This window comes from Pinus tabuliformis, chromosome 4_2, assembly GCF_031772625.1.
Source record: "Pinus tabuliformis cultivar Carrire ecotype Pingquan chromosome 4_2, CPIR1, whole genome shotgun sequence".
Taxonomy (NCBI): domain Eukaryota; kingdom Viridiplantae; phylum Streptophyta; class Pinopsida; order Pinales; family Pinaceae; genus Pinus; species Pinus tabuliformis.
The window spans coordinates 1033122989-1033146152 of NC_142304.1; the positions used below are offsets into that span (position 1 = coordinate 1033122989).

General features: G+C 40.9%; 1 protein-coding gene across 1 annotated transcript in view; it reads right to left on the reverse strand.

Moving 5' to 3' along the window:
- LOC149173142 (1,4-dihydroxy-2-naphthoyl-CoA thioesterase 1-like) overlaps window positions 1-22930 on the reverse strand; it is a 93608-nt gene extending 70678 nt beyond the window's left edge. The window contains exons 1-2 of the mRNA XM_089424509.1: window positions 22600-22930; window positions 5016-5207 (exon numbers count right to left, since the gene is read on the reverse strand). Of these exons, the coding sequence (XP_089280635.1) occupies window positions 5016-5207; window positions 22600-22761 (354 nt within the window). The 5' untranslated portion in view covers window positions 22762-22930. The remainder of the gene's footprint in view (window positions 1-5015; window positions 5208-22599) is intronic.
- Window positions 22931-23164: the final 234 nt, after the last annotated feature.

Here is a 23164-nt window from a genome sequence, read left to right on the forward strand (position 1 = left end):
GAAGAACAAATAGACTTCCATATTACTATGGGAAACAAAACAAAGTGTACTCCAATAGGGAGAGGCACCATAGCATTTCAAACAAAAGCAGGAACCAGCATCGGAGCCACCAATGTTCTACATGTGCTCGAGTTAGGAATGAATCTGATTTCAGTGTCTCAGTGACAGGACAAGGGATACGATGTATACTTCATTAGAATGAAAGTATACGTCAATCATCCAAGCTGGAAAAAGAAGAGACAAATTGGATCTCGAAACAACAGACTTTATAGGTTGCAGCTCGAGTCTCCAATGGCACTGATAGGCAACAATCATAATGGTGAAAAGGAACTGAATGAATTGTGGCACAGGCGAATGGGACACTTACACCATGGAGCACTGAGGATACTCTAGAGAGACTATTACAGGAGTTCTGGTATTTAGTACTGAACATGATGATTTATGTAAAGTATGCGTACTAGGGAAGTATGCTAAAGCCACTTTTTCCAGAAGCAACAATAGAGAAGAATGTGTATTGGAATTGATACACTTAGATATCTGTGGTTCAATGTCCACAAGAGCTCTTAGTGGTGGCGAGTACTTTGTCACCTTTATTGATGATCACTCTAGAAAAACCTGGATCTATTTCTTAAAGACCAAGGATGAGGTCTTTGATTGATTCAGAGAGTTTAAGGCTCTTGTTGAAAACATGACAGGGAAAAAGATAAAGGTATTGCGTTCAGATAATGGTGGAGAATATACGGACAAAGACTTCACAGATTTCTGCGCAAATGAGGGCATCAAAAGAGAATGGACAGCTCCATATAATCCGAAGCAGAATGGAGTAGCAGAGCGAAAAAATAGAACTATTGTTGGGGTAGCAAAAGCTATGTTGTATGATCAAGACTTGCCTAGATTCTTATGGGCAGAGGCTTGCAACACAGCGGTATATATCTAGAATAGAATTCCTCACATAGCGTTGGGGAAGAGAATGCCTAAAGGTGTCTTCACAGGGAAGAAGCCGGAAGTAAGTCATTTCCGGATATTTGGAAGCATGGCATATTGTCACATTCCAGATGAAAAGCGCAGTAAACTGGATCAGACTGCAGAAAAGGGGTACCTTGTAAGATATAGCGAGACCTCAAAGGCATACAGAATCTACATTCCTAGTAGTAGGAAAATTGTAGTGAGACGGGATGCGAAGTTCATGGAGGATAGAGCTTTCAGAAAATCTTGAGAGATGCCAGCAGAAGGTCAGTCAATAGATGTTCCATTAGTCTAGCAGCAGTAGGGATAGCAAGGAGGACAAGCAAGGGGATAGACACCTGGATCGAGTGCAGTGACCAGTACCAATATTTCCTCAAAATAAGGAAATCCAGATAATTCTCAGCAGATGGAACGGCGGGACCAGAAGGAAAAGGTGATTGAGCCTCCCACCACCAGTGGTAGAACCAGTAGGGAAGTACGGCAGACACTAAGGAACATAGAAGAGTTTGTTGGAGCTCCTAGAACCGAGAAGAAGCAGTGTTGACATCCTGACAGATACCAGGCCTTGGTAGCATAGGTTGAAGAACCCTCTAGCTTTCAGGAAGTCGTTCAACACCAAGTTTGGGTGGATGCCATGTTAGAAAAGTATAGTTCTATCATGACGAATGATGTTTGGGAAGTAGTACCTAGACTAGAGGATAGATCAGTTGTAGGATCAAGGTGGATCTACAAGATCAAGTATGTTGCAGATGGCAATATAGAGAAGTACAAGGCTAGGTTCGTGGCAAAGGGGTACACACAAAAAGAAGGAATAGACTATGAAGAGACCTTTGCCCTAGTAGCCTGATATACCTCTATCAGATCTATTATATCCCTAGCAGCTCAAATGGGATGGGAGATTCACCAGATGGATGTCAAGACAACATTCTTGAACAGGGTGATAGAAGAAGAGGTGTATATAGAACGGCCCGAAGGTTTTGAAACTCATGAAAAGAGAACTCATGTATGCAGATTAAAGAAAGCCCTGTATGGGCTCAAGCAGGCACCCAAAGCATGGTATGGTCGGATTGATAGTTACTTGCAGCAGTTGGGATTCGTCAAGAGTGATGTTGATCCCAATCTCTACTATTTAATGGTAGAGAATGAGCCACTTATTCTAGTATTATATGTGGATGACTTGTTTTTAACAGGGTCTTTTGGGCTCGTACAGGACTGCAAGAAGAATCTTGAAGCAAAATTCGACATGAAAGATATGGGGTTGATACATTATTTTCTAGGGTTGGAAGTTTGGTAGAAGAATGGGGAGATCTTCCTTGGGCAAGGAAGATATGCTATAGAAATTCTGAAGAGATTCAGAGTGCAGGATTGTCGACCCATGGCTACTCACGTGATCACCAACTGGAAGAAAATAAATGCATCAGGAGACAAGGAGGTGGACCCTACCTTGTACAAACAGCTCATTGGGTCGCTTATGTATCTGGTCAACACTAAGCCAGACATTTGCTTCGTTGTCAACACCCTTAGTCAGTTCATGGTGGAATCGAAAATGGTGCAATGGGCAGCAGCTGGGCACATCCTTAGGTATGTGCGTGGAATAGTCGAATATGGGTTGAAATACTCCGAGGGGATGACGTCAGATTGAATGGATTCACAGATGCAGATTGGGCAAGTAGTTTAGTAGACCGAAAAAGTGCCTCTGGGTACTGCTTCAGTGTTGGATTAGGAATGATCTCTTGGTGCAGCAGGAAACAGAAGTTGGTAGCTCTGAGCTCAGCAGAAGCTAAATATATTGTAGCTAGCACAGCTACATGCGAAGCTATATGGCTTAGAAAACTACTAGTGAGTTTGTTCAAAAAAAGGATGGAAGCAACCAAGGTTTACTACAATAATTAGGGTTGTATCAAACTCTCTGAGAATCCAGTATTTCATGATCGGTCGAAATACATTGATATCAGATGTCACTTTATCAGAGACTGTGTTCAGCGTGGGGCAGTACAAATGTAGTATGTCCCCACATGTGATCAAGTACCAGACGTACTCACACAGCGCTAGGAAGAGCTAAGTTCATTCAGTTCAGAGAGCAGATGGGTATGGTAGAGAATCCGTTTCAGTAGCAGAAACAGGTAATTTCTCAGTTACAGTGGCAGGGAATGAGAGGGAGTTGTAGTACAGATGCAGTGTTGGCAGTGGCAGGGTCAGCAGCAGTACAAATGCAACATTTGCACAGTAGTTGGTGGGTAGTGATGTCAGACATCAGCAACGCAAAGGGAGATGTTACAGAACAAGGTGATGCTTCAACAAGTCGCATTGCTAGAGCACATTCCTCGCTAAGAGGGAGTGTTGATTTCTGGTAGCATCAGATGTGCTCTAAGTCTCAAATTTTGCAGGGAGGCTTAGACATATGTATTCCACAATACCCAAAAATCGTTTTGGGAAATTCCACCCGGAGACAGTTTTATTAAAATAATTAATTATTTTTAATGGGTCCCTAAGTCTAAACTTAGGAAATTAAAATAATTAATGGGTATTAATCTAAACTGTGGGTGTAAGTTCTAAAAGAAGACGAAGATCGAGTCCAATTGATCTAAGCCATTGATTAGAATCTGATCTGGGCTGTTGGTTTTCAACTGGAAGATTATAAGAAGGACATCGAGGGGCATTTGGAAAATACACCAGAGGCAGATACTCAGTTACCCGAGTAAGATCGATTTTCTCACTAGTCGAAGTTCGGCAAGAGAAAATCGAATCAGAGGGAGAGTTGCAAAAGGGAGGATATCAGCATCAGTCTAGAGGTCAGGATCAAAAGACGCAGAGGAGAGGGAGGACAACGCAGAGGTTGTGACACAGAGCAGAGGGAGGACAACACAGAGGTTGTGACGTAGAGCAGGGACAACGCAAAGATAGTGTGACGTTGGGATTGTGCAGTTCTCACGCAAGGGCTAACGCAACGAGACGCAAAGGGGGTAGCAGGTCCTCTCCTGGATCAGAAACTCATCGAGAAGTGTCTGTAAAATTTCTCACAGAGAATCCTCTTCTATTCTGCTAGTTGTATCTTGTACATGAGACTTTTGTTGAAGAATAATAAAAAAACGCTCATCTGCCGCACCGGTTTTCCCACATTGGGTTTTTTCGGGGATAATTGTCCAAAAATAACTATGTCATCGTGGTTATACTTGTGCTAGTATTTTTCTTTGCATTTACTTTCCACGGTATTTTAATTGTGAAGGTTGCAGTGGAATTTATTTCGATATTTGTTGTAGAAACACTGTGAATAACTTATTTCTGAGTTAGTAAGTAAAAAAAAATATTAATCACTGCAGTTGGATTTCTATTTAAAAATTTTCACTGAGGGTAGGTGTACAAACAAATGCACAACTTCAGCCCCCAGAATGGTGTGCAATTGTGTGTTTACTCTCACATGTCACAATTGCACAAATGTACTTTCACCCTCATAGGTTGAAGGTGTGCATTTGTATAAGGTCTGGACTTGTGTAAAAGCAGAAGTTAAGTATCAAATTTTGGAAGTGAGAAAAGAAAAAACATAAAGAAAGAACCAAAACTGAAAGGTTAGGAAAACTCAGCAATGAAAATAATGTTTCTCATCCAGTACATGGTATACAGATTCGGCAATTGTTTTTATAGAGTATGTTGATGTGCATGAGAGGGGAACTGAGAATCTAATTTCACATGCACTTTTAACCAGCATACCGGGGGTGAAGGTGTGCAACTACTCACCCTATGGGGGTGAAGGAGTGAAGTTGTATGTATACTCACCCTATGTGTGTGAAGGTATGAATTTGCATGTATACTCACCCTATGTGGGTGAAGGTGTGCAAATGTGTACAAGGACAAATTGGGCATGGAATTTTGAAAGTGAGAAAAGACAAGATATAAAGAACAAACAAAACTGAAAGAGCTATGAAAACTTAGAATTAAAAGCAATGCAAATAATGTTTCTGATAAAGTGCATGGCCAATAGATTTGGCTGTTGTTTTCATGGAATGTATTGATGTGGGGGGAACCAAGTAAGGATATAATTTGATACGCACTTGTAACCTGTGCCCAATATGAATGGGAATTGCTTTTACTTCAATTTCCATACCAATAGGTGCTGGCTGAAAATGACTGGTGCTAACTTCCACTCCTGCAACTTGCTGGAACCCTGACGCTATGAAAGCACCAAGACTTCCAAGACTTTCAGCGAGAAATGCTGATATACCTCCATGTAGCACTCCATATGCCTAGGAAAAACACAACAGACAAGGTCAAAGAGCATTATGATTTACTGATGTCCCATGAACGTTATGATCTAAAAACCAAAAATAAGGTATAGGCAATATAGGTATCTTTGCTGGAAACAAGTATGGGATCTTTCTTAGATTCATAGTAAATAAAACATATAATGCATGGGAAGTCATTGGCAATATTGAGAAAACACATCAGTGGGTGGCAAGAAAACGTGTCTTAGCTTCTTTCATAGGAGTCATGAAAGAACAACACTGTTTTGTGTTTTGATACAGTTCAACAAATAATGGTAGCATAAAAAGAAATGAGAAAACCTCATGCTAGCTGATTCAATCAATAGACTTATCAGTTCTTTAAGATGAACCATTACAAACTAGTTTAGAAATTAGAATATTGATTATAGGCATGGATCAAAATGTAACTATAGTCTAGCAAAAGGTTTGACATATTTGGTTTTAGAAACTATTTTCTAAGTCTCAGTGTAACGAAACTCTTCCAAGTCTAAGTTAACTCCAAGTAATTCAAACGCAAGCCAGATTGACTCTGCAAATCTGACTTTCACAGTTGGATATCTATAAAGAGGACAGAAAATTATCGTATCTGTCAACTGTGTAGAACTCATTGCCTTTTGTATTAATGAAAATTTGTATTCATTCTTTTTTTTTAAACAGAACAGTTGATATTTGTATTGAAAATAAGCTGCAGCTAAGCTGGACAGCATAGCAATACAAAAGGAGAGCTGTCTCTTGACAAAAGCCAGTGTTGCTAACAAACAGTATGTGTCACGTACAGAAAATTTTGAAGTTCAAACCATCCTTTGCAGATGATCCCAAAAAGTTCCTACTAGGGTATATTCTATAAAAACACCTAATATTACTACTGTTCTGCATAACATAACAAACTAATGAAAAACATGCTTAGTGAGAACTTCATCTTGACCAATATTGTTGGGTTTAGAATCTAGATTCCTGGTTGCCCAAGTCCATGTTTTCAATTATTTGGTGGATGGTTTGCTCCTCCTGGAAATCATCAAGGGCAGAATTCACTAACAAATTGAAATTTGAAGCTGCTGAGTGGGAAACTTTACTGAGGTTACAGACTATAGTCCTTGTTATCCACCAAAAGTGGGTAACCCCTAGGAGAAAATTTGTCTCCCCATTGGTCAGCCAGCCAGCCAGCAGCCCTATGATGATCCAAAAATAGTTTTACTTCAAATCTCTCCACCTATGTTCCAGTCAATGCTCTCTCCCATCTAGCATACTTCTTGAAGGAAGGTGGGTCATCTATTAGAAGGTACACTAACCATTTATGTAATCATGTGCTTTCATTTAATGTTTGGGGCATACTAATATGGATCACAAACCAAACTAAATGATCGACTGCTCTTGATTGTACCCTTCTTCCCATACTTCACCTTGGAGATTTTCCCTTGGCCCTAGTCCAATGTGACCTGCCCTATGGCCCTTTTCTTCCACTATTATAGGGGGCACTAATAGGAGGCATTGATCGATCTAGCATGCCCAAAGTAATCCATACTTACCATCTTCCATGTTCCCCATATATCCACTTCCATTCTTTGGGTTGATTGTCAATTGTCATTGGGACCGCCACCCTATATCCTCATCTCTGAGTTAGGGCATGGAAAATTTGCCCTTAGAGATTGATGTAGTTAAAAGAAAAAATAAAAGCATATGAAGGCACAAATGAAAGAAAATGAAAAATGCAAAAGATAGTTGGGACATTGAATAAACACATGGGAAAAACCCTAGCATGAGCTATACCCCCCTCATTAGTCATCACTCGGTTCTTAAGCATTTCATGCTCTATTTAAATAAAGGAACTTGTGAATGTGCCAAACCTGATGAGCGATAAACTGCTACATCGTTAAGGGGTGTTGGAAAAGCATAAAGCAAGTTGGATCACCTAAGCTATGCAGGAAAGAAAGACAAATCATTAAAGTAAAAAGCACACCAAATGGGTGGAAAAAGCAAGTTGAGGAAGGGGTATCTCATGCCTAGATGATTGCTCACTCTTATCATCATTATACTCAAGATGTTGGACCTCCTTCAGTTGGTACCATGGCTATGGCCATCTTCCTTGAAGTCTTTCTCATCCCCTAACCACAGTTATCACATGCATCTGTGGATTGATGGGCTTACACATGAAATGTCCTTCCCTTTAGGGGCTAGAAGCACCTAATAGGGCGAATTGTATAATCATTGTTAGTTTTTGTAGCATCAGATGTGTTCTAGCCTTGAAATTTTGTGGAGAGGCTAGAATACATGAGATCTCCAAAACCCAGAAATCGTTTCAGGAAATTTCGCCTAGAAATGACTTAATTAGATTATTAACCAGTTTTTAAATATTTCCTGAGTCTAAACTTAGGGAATATGGTTAATTAATCAGTATTAATTAAGTCAATGCGAGAATCATCTAAAAACACACATGGATCAATCCAAAGATAATCTTAGCCATTGATTAAGTTTTAATCTTGGTCGTTGGTGCTCCAACAGAGGATTATGAGAGGAGGTCGATGTGGTGATGGAGAAATACACTTGAGAGGTTCGATTGCATGAGCAGATCGATTTCTAGAGTAGCAGCAGTCAGTTGTCAAAAAAAGACCCAGAGATCAAAGCAGCGAAAGGGGCAGAGACAGTGAAGTTGGAGGAAGATTTCCAGATCCGATGAGTGCATTTGCAGAGAGGCAGGAGAGCCACAGTGAGGCTAACGTTGGGGCAGTGCAGAAGCCTCTAGAGGCAGTTTCAATTCTACTAGGGAAAGACGAGTTTCAGTGCCAGAAGTTGGACAGAGGTTCCGAAGGCCAAGAGAGACATTTTCCCAAACAACAGCAGACTAGACGGCTTGAGGAGAGGTTGATTCAGACTGAGTGCAGAAGGGATTGCGCTAGGGTGACGCAGTAGCTATGCAGAGGCAGTTTGGACGGCTCACTTGGAGCTGTGGTCAAAGCTCGGATTTGCCTGTGGGGTGAGGAAAATTCCTTACTAGATTTTTGCCAGTATTTTCTCTGCAAGATTGCCAGTATTCGGCATCCAAATTGTACTCAGATTATTTCACTATTGCTTAATAATAAAACCCTCAACTGTTGCACCGGTTTTCCCAAGTTGGGTTTTTCCGAGGACTTTTGTCCAAAAATAACTATGTTATTTTTATGTGTGTGTGCTAGCATTTCTTCCAGCGTTTATTCTTCCGCAGTTTTATTTGTGTAGATTGCAGTGTGATTTATTCAGTATTTTCCATAGCAAACAGCAAATAAATTGTTAAATTAAATCAACAATTAGGAGAATAATTTCCATTTGATGCAATAGGATTCCGGTTTTAAGGAATTTTCACAATCATCTCTAACATAAGTGTGGTAACTTGCTTACGAATCATCAACTAGAAAGACAGACATTTGAAGGAAAGGTTTGTGTGAAGTATCTTTGTGCCCCTAACATTGAATATGGTCCACTATGATGCTTTAGTGGTTTTTGTCCCTAATGATGTTGATATTACCTGATCGTGAGGGTGTGTTTCAAGTGATTCATCCCACATGCAACAGAGTTCCCTAGAGGGATGGCTTGACACCTCTCTAGCACAGTAAAGAGGACGTCTAGCCCAGCTTTGAGATCACATATGACATTGCAACCACAACGTTTCCCTTCATGAGATATGCGTTAGGTTTTGAGGAGCCTCCACATGGTTGTATACCCCTTGCCACGCCTTCAAATGCTGAAACATTGAGCCAAGAATCCAATACATTGGCTTGATTGATGATGTTCCCATATGCACTGAAACATCCCCAGGCTGGCCTAGAACTTGCTTGATGGGTGTTGCCCTGTTCAAGAACCCAAATGATGAAAAAGACCACTTCAGATAGTTTGGGAGGGTAGCACACCCTATTTTGATACCAATGCTTCATCCTTGGGCTGCCACGTCACCCATGCATGCCCTAGGAGGATGATGTGATCCTTCTTAATGATGACGTCTTAGTGGAGAAGATGTTACTTGGAGATGTACCCATGCCTTTTGATGATGACGTCTTAGTGGAGAAGATGTTACTTGGAGATGAACCCATGCCTTTTGATGATGTCACTTGGAGTGAAGAGCACTCTTGGACCTACTATTTCACTTGCTTGATGGGGATGCTCATTTTTAGAGGATGATGCCATGTTGGAGAGTCTTTTACCGCTCAAACTAGCATGGGGCATAAAAAAGGATTCCTAAAGGGACAACCACTAGATCAAAGGGAAACGATGGAGGCTTAGCCCACTGTCACCTCAGCTAAGACTGCCTATTCTTTACGGACTTTCACCAATGGGAGGAGACCTGGTATATAGAAAGTCACTTATGAAGGATGAATCAACCAATGGATGTGAAGTGACCTCAATGATCCTTTTCCTAGAAGCGGATTAAAAACAGAGCTTACTTGCTTGCTAAGCAAGGTACAAAGATTTCTAGGATAAGGAGGTGAGGATTTGAGGGTTAGGTTAGAGGAATATGACTTCTCGAATGGTTCTTCAATATTTGACTTTTCAAACGTGTGGGACCACACGAGACCAAGTGGACCAAGCCTAGGTTAAGGAGAGTGAATCTAACAACCAATGATGATCCCAATCTAGAGAAGGGGAAAGGATCAAAATAAGAATTTCCACTTAAAGGTGTCAAACTGATCCTATGAGGCACTAGCCTAGGGAACACCAAGGCAAAGTTTCATCTCAGAGCTAGGGCTTGGGTTATCTCACAACTCCACCGTCGGAATGGCTTTAAATTTGCAGGCGTTGAGGACACACCAGCGCAGTAGAGGTTGGGAGATCAAAATTTTTCTTTGGTTATTTTGTCGGGAAAATCATGCCCTAGGTGACCCAACTTGGCTAGACCTAGTAAAGAGAGGGAAAGGTGAAGAAAAGGATTCTTTGAGTGATCACCTATTGGAGGACCAATGCCTTAATCCCTTGGGGAGAATGGAGTCAAGGAGAATAATGAGAAAGGAACTTGTATTTTGGTCAAGGAGGCCTTAAGGACTACTTCGCTAAGCCTTTAGGGCAAGAGGAAGAGACCTCAAAGCTTTTATATTTCGCTTGGCAAAAGAGATGGCTTGTCAAGATAAATTCACCAGTGGAATTACCCCTAGGAGATTCCATTCACATACATGGCCCAAACATTGAGAGATGCTATATAGAAACAATAATTCCACAAATTTGCAACTATGCAATGCAACAATTGACCCTATTATAGCAAAAATCCCATCCAATGCATGTGACAAAAGTAAAACAAGAATAGCATTAAAAGTGTGTACTTACATGTAATAGAACATATCCAACCATCAACAATTTGACAATAAAGAAGCTCCAAGATAAAATACTCCAATCCAAACATTAAAATTCATTCATGCTCCAATTCTTTATCCCAAAAAACGTGCAAAATTCTCTAAAAAGAAGAGTGATCCAATCCAAAGTGATGATGAGAAAATGAACTCATCTCACTTGTGTTTATACACTAACTAGGAGTTCGAATTAGTCTCTAAGGCCTACATAAACCCCAAATATAAAATAATGTGCTAATAACCTAACTTTTGGTGATAGACCCACCAAACTAGCTCATAAATGAAATCATAAGCCTCTTAAGAGGTCAAATGATAAACATAACACATTGTAGGGCCCTCCAAGAGGCTTGATGAGACCCATGGGTGCCATAATGAAGAATAGGACCATCAAAAGTGATGGACAAGGGGGTGGCCCCTTGTTCTCCAAACAATAAACCTGTGGTCCTCCCAGTGGATGTGGGGGTATAATAATAACCTCACGGGTCTCCAAATGAGTCGAAAATGCCTGTAGACCATCTGTAAGGGCTCTAATGATGGTGTGGGTGATGCCATATCATCCTACAAGTCCTGGGTCAGCTGCCAAGTGCATGGTACATTTGTGGGGTTGACTGGGCAAAGGTGAACCAAGTGCATCTTCCTCGTCCAATAAATGGATCTCGAACCAATCTCTAAACATCTCTGGGGTTCCATGGAGTGTAGTTTACTATTGTGGAGGCCCATGGCTCTCAACACACACCCTACGTGTGCCAATGTAGCTCTCTGGAGGGTTAGGACTCCATATCGGGAGACCAAACCCAAGATGGACACCACCTGCATTCCTGCATAAGATCCAATGCGTCCCCTAGCCTTCCAATACAACAAGTCATCAAAGAAATAGAGTAAAAGAGCTTACAAACCATGGACCACAGGTGGGGACTTCATAATGGCCTGCCTTTCCATAATGGGCTTTAGCATGTGCTAATGTCTGAAAACTTCAAATGGGGTTAACCAAGTATCCTATTAGGTAGTTTCTACTTCTAAAGGGGATAATATGTCCAAAGTACATCCTTTAAAAGGTGGTGGTATGTGATAAAGATGTGAATGGAATAGGGATGAGAAGGGGCAGCCCTAGGCCACATGCTGGTGTACAAGGGTGGCTAATAAAAGAGAAGCACACACTTGGGTATATAATGGATAGGAGGGAGAAATCGTGGTACATGGGGTGCCCCAACCTTGATTTTTCCACCCTTTTTTATATGCCTTTTCATGATTTTTCTTTAGTTAACTGCTCAGGGCTCAAGGGGTGAGAGCATAATGCGTGAGATGTAGTAGTGGATACCCCCTTGTAAGGTAGGGCGATTCATTTCCCACCAAGGGTTGGGACAATCATGGGCTCCTATATGATGAAGGAGGCTCATAGAACCTGTAGGAACTAGGGTGATGGCCATGATGATGGGGTAGAGCTCATGTATTGGCTTTTGCCCATGTGCTAAATGTGTTTGTCCTGGCCATCTTTGCATTTTGTGGTACATTTTCCTGTTGAATGTGGCCAATTATGCTTTTACTTTTCTTTTTAGCTGCATCAACCTCCGAGGCATCATTCCAGGCCTGACCCAAGGTGTGGGCAAAGGGAAGGGGAGAGCTAGCCCTATGTGGACCCAGTGGAGGAATGTGGACCCAGGTGGGAGAAATGATGAATGGGGTAATAATGAATGGAAAGGGAAAATATATACGGATGAGGGAGCGGGACCACGCAACCAAAATCATGTTTTCCCGTGAAATACCATCCCTAAAGCCAAATAGTTAGTAAAAGAGATCCCACGGGACTAGAATCTAAGATTAATACCCAAAAGGGGTCAAGGGGACAAGAGCACAGACCTAACCCATTCTTTCCGCCGAATCCCCCATTAATCCATGCCCATAAGTGTCCATCATAAGCAAACTACAATACTCAATTACCAAATGATGGGGCATACCTTTAAGTTTGGGAGGCCCACCTTCAACATACAATCATGGCAGATGGGTGAGCGACCACATGGCTGGCTTAGGTGGCAGAGAAGTGGCACAATGAGCTAATTGGAGCCTGCAAGGGGCTGCTCGCTGTCGGTTGAGGACCATCTTGGAGAAAAAAATTCTCCTAGGGATATCATCCACAAAATGGTGGGTAACATCTGGCTCCAACTGCAACATGATCTCTCGAAGAAGTGGGCAGAGCTGCTTGAACGTGAAGTCACGAAAACTCCAACAATCTCTTGGTTACTATAAACCTATTACCTACACATATAATGGATGAAAAACACAGGGCAACATGCTTTCGCAGCATCTCATGATCGCACATGCTTAACGTTAGGCCGTAAAATCAACAGAAAGATAAAATATGCAAATTTTAAATCTACCATGAGAAATATCATATGATGTTAGTTCTCAGGCAAAAGGAACATGCAATGCATCCTACCCTAACATGCATGTGATAATGCTAATGCTAAGTGTAATCATAAAGCCAGTGCAACCAACATATCATCATATCAATATACATATGCATGCCAGTATGACTACTCATGTAGCAAATCCTGAAGAGGATGTGGATACATTTGTATGGAGGATGAAGTGGGTGGGAGGTGGGAAAATATGATCTCCATTCAAGGTAAAAGGAACCCTAGGAGAAGGAGAATAAGCCAATTTAGAAGTGCAGGTTTTTCCCTCTAAGTACGCAATGGTGGAATGAAAGATCACTTTCAACAACTCCCTATCACAATCATTGTTTATAATATCATGCTTTGTAGATGCCACAAGGTTGTGATGAGAGGGGAACGAAGGACGAGGGAAAGAAGGGGTGCAATAAATAGGTCGCTCAAGGTGATGGTCACATAGGAGAGGGGAGGCCATGGAGCGATCAAAACCCTGAGGGTGTGTCCAAGGAGGTAAAGTATAATCAATGAGGGGCTCTTCCTTGACACTATACTCGGAAGGGGGAAAGGGCTCACGGTTACTTGAGATCATATGACAAGGGGTGAGGGAATCACTTGATGAAGACTCAAGATGATGAACAATAGAAAAGGGCAAAGGGGAAGGTGAAGTCTTAATGGGACCCTTTTCCTGAAAATCCAACTCTAGAGGCTCATGCAATTTGAATATACTCCCAGAGTCATAAGGAATGAAGGTATCAGCAAGGGCCTTATCAATCCTATCATTGTTGGTATCAAAGATAGGGTCTTCCCAAAAAGGAGAATCAATTATCTCCAATTGCTCCTTTTCATGCAAGGGAAAGTGATAATTCTCCTTCCCAAAGGTATCGATGGATATGTCCTCATAAATAATGCTCGGGAGAAAGGGAGGACCACTCTCAACCTCATCCTCCTTGTCAGTGTCATAAATGGGAGCACAGTCAAATTGAGGGCCAACAACTTCCCATTTCTCTTTTTCAATATGGAAATAATCTCCAATGTCATCTTCTAAGGGGCTAATGGGATCACCTTCCTCAAGGTTCTCAAAAGGAGAATCATCGGGAGTACTATCCTTGAGAAAGGTAAGGTTAGTCTCAACTTCACTTTCCATAGACCCATTCTTCCCAACACATGTGTCCTCAAAATCATCCTTTTCATCATGTCGATTGAAGGAGGACTCGTCTTCCTGCTCATTACTTAGATTCTCAATGTCTTGATGATGCTCGATGAAGACTTCCTCTTGGATGCTTAATGCAGGGTATACTTGAAAATGTCTAAGAAAGCCATCAACGAACTCTTCAATGGATGAGATGCTCCTAGGTTCATGATCATGCAGCCATAAGTTATGACCACCGAGAGATCCCATGAACAATAACATAAGGACATCTTGGTGAACAACCTTCTCTCTTGAAGCATGTGCATTAAATCTTTCTACATGGTCAATTGCAGAGAGTGGATCACCATCAAATACGGGCACCCCACATACCATTCTTCCAGCGACATGATTAGGATGCCCAGGGATGCTAGCAATGTCCAAAGCAGGAAATTTATCAAAGAAAGACAACCTATTTGAGATATACATGAAAAATATGTAGGAGTCGCCAAGGTGAATTTAAAGATGCCTAGAAAATGCTTGCTTCACCCTACAAGCATTGACCTTAAAGTTCAATGAAGAACTAGGGCTTCGTTCTTCTAATGGAGTCGCCAATAATGTTATGTCAATATGTCGTATGGGGAACAAAACACACGTTTTGTGTCCCTGACAACGACGCCAAAATGTTACCGCTCAAAATAGCAGGGGGCATAAAATGGATTCCTAAAGGGACAACTGCTAGATCAAAGGGCTACGATGGAGGCTTAGCCCACTGTCACCTCAACTAGGACTCCCTACTCTTTACGGAATTTCACCGATGGGAGGAGACCCAGTATATAGAAAGTCACTTGTGAAGGATGAATCAACTAATGGATGTGAAGTGACCTTAATGATCTTTTTCTTAGAAGGGGGTTAGGAATAGAGCTTACTTGCTTGTTAAGCAAGGTACATAGATTTCTAAGATACGGAGGTGAGGATTTGAGAGTTAGGTTATAGGAATATGCCTTGTAAAGGAGTTTCCCAATTCTAAAATCCTTATTAGGCTTGACTTCTCGAATGATTCTTCAAGATTTGACTTTTCAAATGTGTGGGACCACATGGGACAAAGTGGACCCAACCTAGGCTAAGGAGAGAGAATCTAGCAACCAATGATGATCTCAACCTAGAAAAGGAAGGGGAAAGGATCAAAACAAGAATTTGCACTTAAAGGTGTCAAATTAATCCTATGAGGCACTAGCCTAGGGAACACCAAGGCAAAGTTTGATCTCGAAGCTAGGGCTTGGGTTATCTCACAACTCCATAGTCAAAATGGCTTCAAAATTAGAGAAGGCCTTGAGGACACACCAGCGCAGTAGAGGCCAGGAGATCGAACTTTTTCATGGATTATTTTGTCGGGAAAATGATGCCCTACATGACCCAACTTGGCTAGACCTAGTAGAGAGAGGGAAGGTGAAGAAAAGGTATTCTTTGAGTGATCACCTATTGGAGGACCAATGCCTTAATCCCTTGGGGAGAATGGAGTCAAGGAGAATAATGAGAAAGGAACTTGTATTTCAATCAAGGAGGCCTTAAGGACTACTTCGCTAAGCCTTTAGGGCAAGAGGAAGAGACCTCAAAGCTTTTATAGTTCGCTTGGCAAAAGAGATGGCTTGTCAAGATAAATTCACCAGTGGAGTTATCCCTACGAGATTTCATTTACATACATGTCCCAAACATTGAGAGATGCTATATAGAAACAATAATTCCACAAATTTGCAATTATGCAATGCAGCAATTAGCCCTATTATAGCGAAAATCCCATTCAATGCATGTGACAAAAGTAAAACAAGAATAGCAATAAAAGTGTATACTTATATGTAATAGAACATATCCAACCATCAACAATTTGACAATAAAGAAGTTCCAAAATAAAACACTCCAATCCAAACATCAAAATTCATCGATGCTCCAATTCTTTATCCCAGAAAACAAGTGTGAAATTCTCTAAAGAGAAGAGTGATCCAATCCAAAGTGATTATGAGAAAATGAACTCATGTCACTTGTATTTATACACTAATTAGGAGTCCGAATTAGTCTCTGAGGCCTACATAAGCCCCAAAAATAAAATAATGTGCTAATAACCTAACTTTTGGTGACAAGCCCACCAAACTAGCTCATAAATAAAATAATAAGCCTCTTAAGAGGTCAAATGATAAACAATACATGTCGTAGGGCCCTCCAAGAGGCCTGATGAGGTCCATAGGTGCCATAATGAAGAATAGGACCCTCAAAAGTGATGGACAAGGGGGTGGCCCCTTGTTCTCCAAACAATAAACCTGTGGTGCTCCCAGTGGGTGTGGGGGCACAATAATAACCTCATGGGTCTCCAAATGAGTCGAAGATCACTGTAGACCATCTATAAGGGCTCTGATGATGGTGTGGGTGATGCCATATCATCCTACAAGTCTTGGGTCAACTGCCAAATGCATGGTACATATGTGGGGTTGGTTGGGTAAAGGTGAACCAGGTGCATCTTCCTCGTCCAATAGATGGATCTCGAGCCAATCTCTAAACATCTCTGGGGATCCATGGAGTGTTGTTTACTACTGTGGAGGCCCATGGCTCTCAACACACACCCTAGATGTGCCAATGTAGCCCTCTTAAGGGTTAGGACCCCGTATACGGAAACCAAACCCAAGATGGAGACTACTTGCAATCCTGCATAAGATCCAATGCATCTCCTAGCCTTCCAGTACAACAAGTCATCAAGAAATAGAGTAAAAGAGCTTACAAACCATGGACCATAGGCAGGGACTTTATAATGGCCTGCCCTTCCATAATAGGCTTTGGCATGTGCTAATGTCTCCAAACACCAAATGGGGTTAACCAAGTATCCTATTAGGTGGTTTCTACTTCTAAAGGGTATAATATGTCCAAGATACATCCTTTAAAAGATGGTGGTGTGTGATAAAGAGGTGAATGGAGTAGGGGATGAAAAGGGGCAGCTCTAGGCCACATGCTAGGGTACAAGGGTAGCTAATAAAAGAAAAGCCCACACTTGGGTATATAATGTATAGGAGGGAGCAATCGTGGTACATGAGGTGCCCCGGCCATGATTTTTTCACCCTTCTTTATATGCATTTTCATGATTTTTCTTTAATTAACTACTTGGGGCTCAAGGGGTGAGAGCATGATGTGTGAGATGTAGCAGTGGATACCCCCTTTTAAGGTAGGGCGGTTCATTGCCCACCAGGGGTTAGGACAATCATGGGTTCCTCTATGATGAAGGAGGCTCATAGAACCTGTAAGAACTAGGGTGATGGCCATGATAATGGGGTAAAGCTAATGTATTGGCTTTTGCCCACATTGTTAGGATATTCCGACACATAGGAAATAGTTAAGCATAACTTGGTCTAGTGTAGAGTTAGATAAAGTGTGTTTCTTTACTATGTACTTTTGTAACTTACAATCCGACGGTCACGATATGTTCTAAACATGAAGTGATCCGACAGTTCATTCTCTCCCAAGTATTACGAACACTTGATCCGTGGCTTAACAACCAATTGGTCCATGATCTCTATTTAAAGAGCATGGAGGGTCATTTGTAGGGTAACCGTTCATGAGAGAAGCTTATGTAAATTTTCATTCTTTTATTAATAAATTGTCTGAAGTAGCCGCGTTGACTCAGGCCTTGGACTGTTTCCCTCTTTGAGGATTTTAACCACGTCAAGAATACCAGTGTAATGATCTGTGATCTGTTTGTGAGTGGTGTCCTTTGGTGTTCTGTCTGAGGAACTTACCCTATAAATTCCTACATGGTATCAGAGCTATTTAAAGGCCGCATCCGTTGGTGATCCAAATCTGAAGCTGATACAACTGCATCCGACTGTCGTTTCCTAGATCTACTGTTTCTGACTGCTTTCGGACTGAGAGGACTGCTCTATTGTGTTAGGAGCATCTATTCCAGTGAGGAACCCCTTTTGTTTCACGCGAAAAAGTTTCTGGTAGCCCTAGCTACGTCATTTTAAAGATCTGGAGGTATCCAGTCTTTATTTGCAGTTCTAACTATTCATCTATCTGTTTATATCGGTTTATTTAGCTCTCTATTTTTTTTACCGGATTTATACCTTTCATTTCTGTGTATGCTCTTGCCCCGCGATTCTGTGTGATCTGGGAAAATCATAAACAAAAAAGAAGGATTTTTCTCATGCGTATGCTCTTTTCCGCCGCGCCTTAGTGTGATCTCGAAAAATCAGAAACATTGAAGAAAATATTTAGTTTCCGGCTAAAGATAACTTCAAGTCGTAAGGTTTGTTTTTTTGTATGTCCGTGTTGGGTTTTGTGGTTTTTGTTTTGTAAGCAAAAAAGAGCTTTTTCAAGTAAGCAAGCACCCCAAAGCTTACAAAAAAAAAAAAAAAACAACAACAACAACAACTTCCTCTTTTCCAAAAATTACTAACCTTTTAAACTAGCTCACTTGGTCCAAAGTTACTTTATGAGAATAGAGGTCTTGAATTCAAGTCTTTCTTTTTGTTGAGTTACTTTTTCAAAAAGCACATGTAACTTATGTTTTAAAGTTATTTTATGTAAAAGTGTTCTCAGCCATTATAAAAAGTGAGTCACCTATAGTTCTAAAGTCTCTTTATCTTTTATTTAAATTACAATTTAGTGGGTAGCTCATAAAGTACCATTGTAAAAGTGACTTTCACTTATTTATAAAAGTGAGTCACATAAAAAAAAAATTTAAAGTGAGCTAATTAGATTAAGTTTGGAAAGGGAGGGGATTTTTTTTTTAAATATAACATTATCATTCATTTCCGCACATTCACGCATTTCGTCGGCATCTTCAACAACTTTTCTTCAAAAAGCCATAACTTCTTCATCCGGAAGCCGTTTTCAGAGCCGTTTTTTTTAATCAGCGTAATTTTTTGAGATCTTTCAATTGGAACACTATGTACCTCAAAAGATCACTCAAAATCTGGCAGCTTCAATATCAGAGTTACCACCATGTTCTTCTTCAGCTCATCAAATGCTTTTTGACACTTCTGAGTCCATCTCCACGACTTGTCCTTCAACAAGTCAGTCACTGGTGTGGTAATCTTGGAATAGCCCTCTAAAATCTCCTAGTGTAGTTCGACATCCCCAAGAAAAGTCTCACATCATGAACATTCTTGGGGTCCTCCCAATTTTCAATAGCACAAACCTTCTTGGGGTCCATCTAGATACATCCCTATCCAATTCAATGTCCTGGAAATGGTATCTCGATCTAAGTGAACATACACTTTGACTTCTTCAAGAACAGTTGATGCTTATGCAACACCTCAAATACTAATGTCGAGTGCTTCTTATGTTCCTCCATATTATCGCTATATACCACAATGTCATCAAAGTACACCACTACAAACGAATCCTGAAACAGACAAAGTACATCATTCATCAAAGAGCAAAATGTGGCAAGGGCATTACATAGCGCAAATGGCATCACCAAAAAATCAAAGCTCCCATAGTTGGCTTATGCTCACACCCTCTACAATGCATACCTGATAATAACACTGTCTCAAGTCAAGATTCGAAAACACCGTGGCCTTCGCCAACTTATTGAAGTAATCTATTGCAAGTGGTAGCGGACATATGTTCTCAATATTCTACTTGTTCAAAGCCCTATAAGTGAGACACATCCTCAACTCATCAGTATCCTTCTTCTTCTAAAAGAGCCCCAGACCACCAAAATGAGTCCTCGAAGGTCATACGAATACTGCCTCAACTAAATCATGTAGTTGTCACTTCAATTCCTCCAACTCTAATCTAGACAATCTATAAGGAGCTCGTGTCGATGGTTGTTTTCCCAACTCAAGCTCAATAAGATTGTCAACTGCTCCCTAGGGTGGGAGTACCTTCGGTAACTCATCCGGCATCCGATTTGCATACGCATCTAGTACATCGAAAATCTCAGGTGGAATAGGCGTCCCCATTCCCTCATCATCCCCATCTCCCTAATGACCCTTGCATACATCTCTACATCAAATCTCTGTGCTACCCTCTTGATACTCTGTGTTGAAACTAACTGCACCTTCACATCTTTTCTCCTCAAGAAAGTATGCAAAGACCACACCTATTTATCTCCAACAACAAGTATCTCATCCATCAAAGGTGTCATCATAACCCTGTATCCTCGAAGAAATTCCTGCCCCAATATCACATCAAAGTCATCCATTGCCATCACTATAAAATCAAGAACTTCGCTCCAATCTTCTATCTGAACTGGTACTTCCATAGCCAATCCTTCAACTCCTCTAGCCTTGGAATTCACTTCTTTCACTTCTGCTTCACTAGAAGATACTTGCATACCAAGTTCCTTCACTAGACTTGCCTTCATGAAGTTATGCGTAGCCCCTTGCCTTCATGAAGTTATGCGTAGCCCCTGAGTCCACAAGTGCTTAGATAATCCTCTGTCGGACTGCCAAATCCACAAAACGTAACCTATGCAACTGACCATCCTATATCCCCACAACACCAATTCTCATATGAAAGTCAAAAACCTCCATCTTGCTGCAAGCTCTGATATCTACTCTAATGCCACCTATCACACCCCATAGTGTACACAAGTTGTTAAGGCGCATTGAGTCCTCTGGAAATGTGGCACCGACAAAGGTTTCTCACAATTGTTGTGACCAACTTACAACCACTACTTCCGGACTACACCTCTAGCACTTATACTTCTTAACATGTGATATTATTATGTTAACAGAATCAACATTCAATATTCTGCCTAAAATAAACATCCTCATCCACATTCAGCATTCAACATAAATGTCGCAATAAGACAAGAGACAATATATGTGTGCAGAATTTTCCTTCATAATATAATTCTGAAACATACAACATTTCAGCCCACAGCCTAATCAATATTCTGCCTAAAATAAACATCCTCATCCACATTCAGCATTCAACATAAATGTCGCAATAAGACGAGACAATATGTGTGCAGAATTTTCCTTCATAATATAATTCTGAAACATACAACATTTCAGCCCACAGCCTAATCAATATTCTGCCTAAAATAAACATCCTCATCCACATTCAGCATTCAACATAAATGTCGCAATAAGACAAGAGACAATATATGTGTGCAGAATTTTCCTTCATAATATAATTCTGAAACATACAACATTTCAGCCCACAGCCTAATCTCAATTTACATCAAATAACCAAGCCCTTGGTTCACCCAGCCAAATCCCACAAAAAGCAAAAACAACCACAAACACTAGTGTCCATTCTCGAGCCTTCATTCGCACAGCCCGGTTGTTCCTTGGTTGTTTGGCTCAGTTTGTTTATTTCAAGACAGTACTCGCGCGACTTAGCAGACTTCGGTTGCTTGGCTCACCTCTACCGTGTGGTACAGCGAGCCCTCTCCAACATTCAATTCATCTCTAGACCCTGCGGTTCTGCTCCACAACTTATCTCCATCTTCGTGCCGAGTTCCTTGCTCTTCTCCACTCGTTCGCTGTTTAATAATTATACATATGACAACATCGTGCCAATCGGGTGGGCGTACGATTCAACGGGCTGATCTTCATTTTGTCCCATCGTGCATGAAACCCCAATTTTGAGGGCGGTCGACTCGTTTCGGCTGGGCGCACTCGTTCCGCTTGGGCGCCTTGTTCGGGTGGGCGCACTAATGTCGGGCACCCTAGGGCCACTTCGGCGCGTCATGCCAACTCGGGCGCCAGTACTCAGGTACGCTCTTGGGTCGACTTGGGCACCTCTCTTGCCACCACTCGGGCACTCTCACCATTATGTCATCTCGGCAAGGAGGGACCGGCGCTTTGGGCAGTCGGTTGAGATGTGCAGGATGCCTAGGGTTGTTACACAAGCCCATTGGGGTGTAGAGTACCTAATGTCTTTGTGTGCAATAATCCGGAGCATTTAAGTGGTAATAATTCCTAGTTTGAGTTGTAATAGTTGGAGTTAAGTTTGAGGAGGGATCAAATTTCTTGAGGTGTACCGTGTTTATCATTTAATTTAATTTTATGTATCTCTAAAATGTGTTTTTTATGTATCTCTAAAATGTGTTTTTGGAAAAATTTAACATAAAAGAAAATAAATTTAATCCCATATATTCCGGATTTAAATTGGTTTAACATGACAACATCTATGAACAACATTTACATAATCAATCATAATTACCTGATTATTTATTTAAAAATAATCTTCTCTGTAAAATAGGAATACTTTGAAATGTTCCCTCTCATGTCAATCATGACAGTTTTTTTTATAGGATGTTTGTAATATGTAGTTTTTGCTGGATAGACCAATGGGAGATGATACGTTATGAATGGATCAGTGTTTCGACATATGAAGAATGTTCTCTGTAATCTCCTTTAATTATGAAGATAAAGCACAGTTTTTCCCAACATAAAAAGCATCCCCTGAATGAAAATTCGAGCTATAATAGAAAGATGTCAAAGCTCTGAATTTGTTAATGATCAAGCTCATGATGCATATCAGAGAAGGGCAAGTGAAAACGCAAACAAAACCAATTAAAAATAGTGTTGGATATAAATTCTTACCTGAGCAGACCTTTCAGAGACCACAAACCGACCTTCAATTGATGTGGCTGACACCCTTTCCATTTCAAAACCTATGAAATCCAATACTGGATTCAATCGATGGTCAAAAGGATATTTGCCGTCGCCTTTCTTCCAGTCCAAACTGTTATTACTGATTGCCATCTATTCCCTCTGAATTGCGGAAAGTCTTAAGCTATGAGGTCAATGCAGGCATTGTTCACTGCGGTGTTGAATTTACGGGAGCAAACTCTACTGAAAAGGCAAGACTGGTGATAAATCGGGATAAAGTCAAAGCATCGTTTTACGTGTGCAGATTCCTAATTAAATAAATGGTATTTTCGGAGCCATGGTAGGGCCTCTGTTCTGGTTGTTCATTTATTGTTCGGCATGGAGCTCCTTGACATGTATAGGTAGACGAATTATGCCACATGGATATGTTGGATATATAGTTAGAGCTAACGAATCTGTCATAGGATATTAAATGCTGGCTTAGCTGCATACTAGATAATTTGATAACACATCACCATTATTTTTTATTTCGCGGTGATTAGATAAATAAAAAATA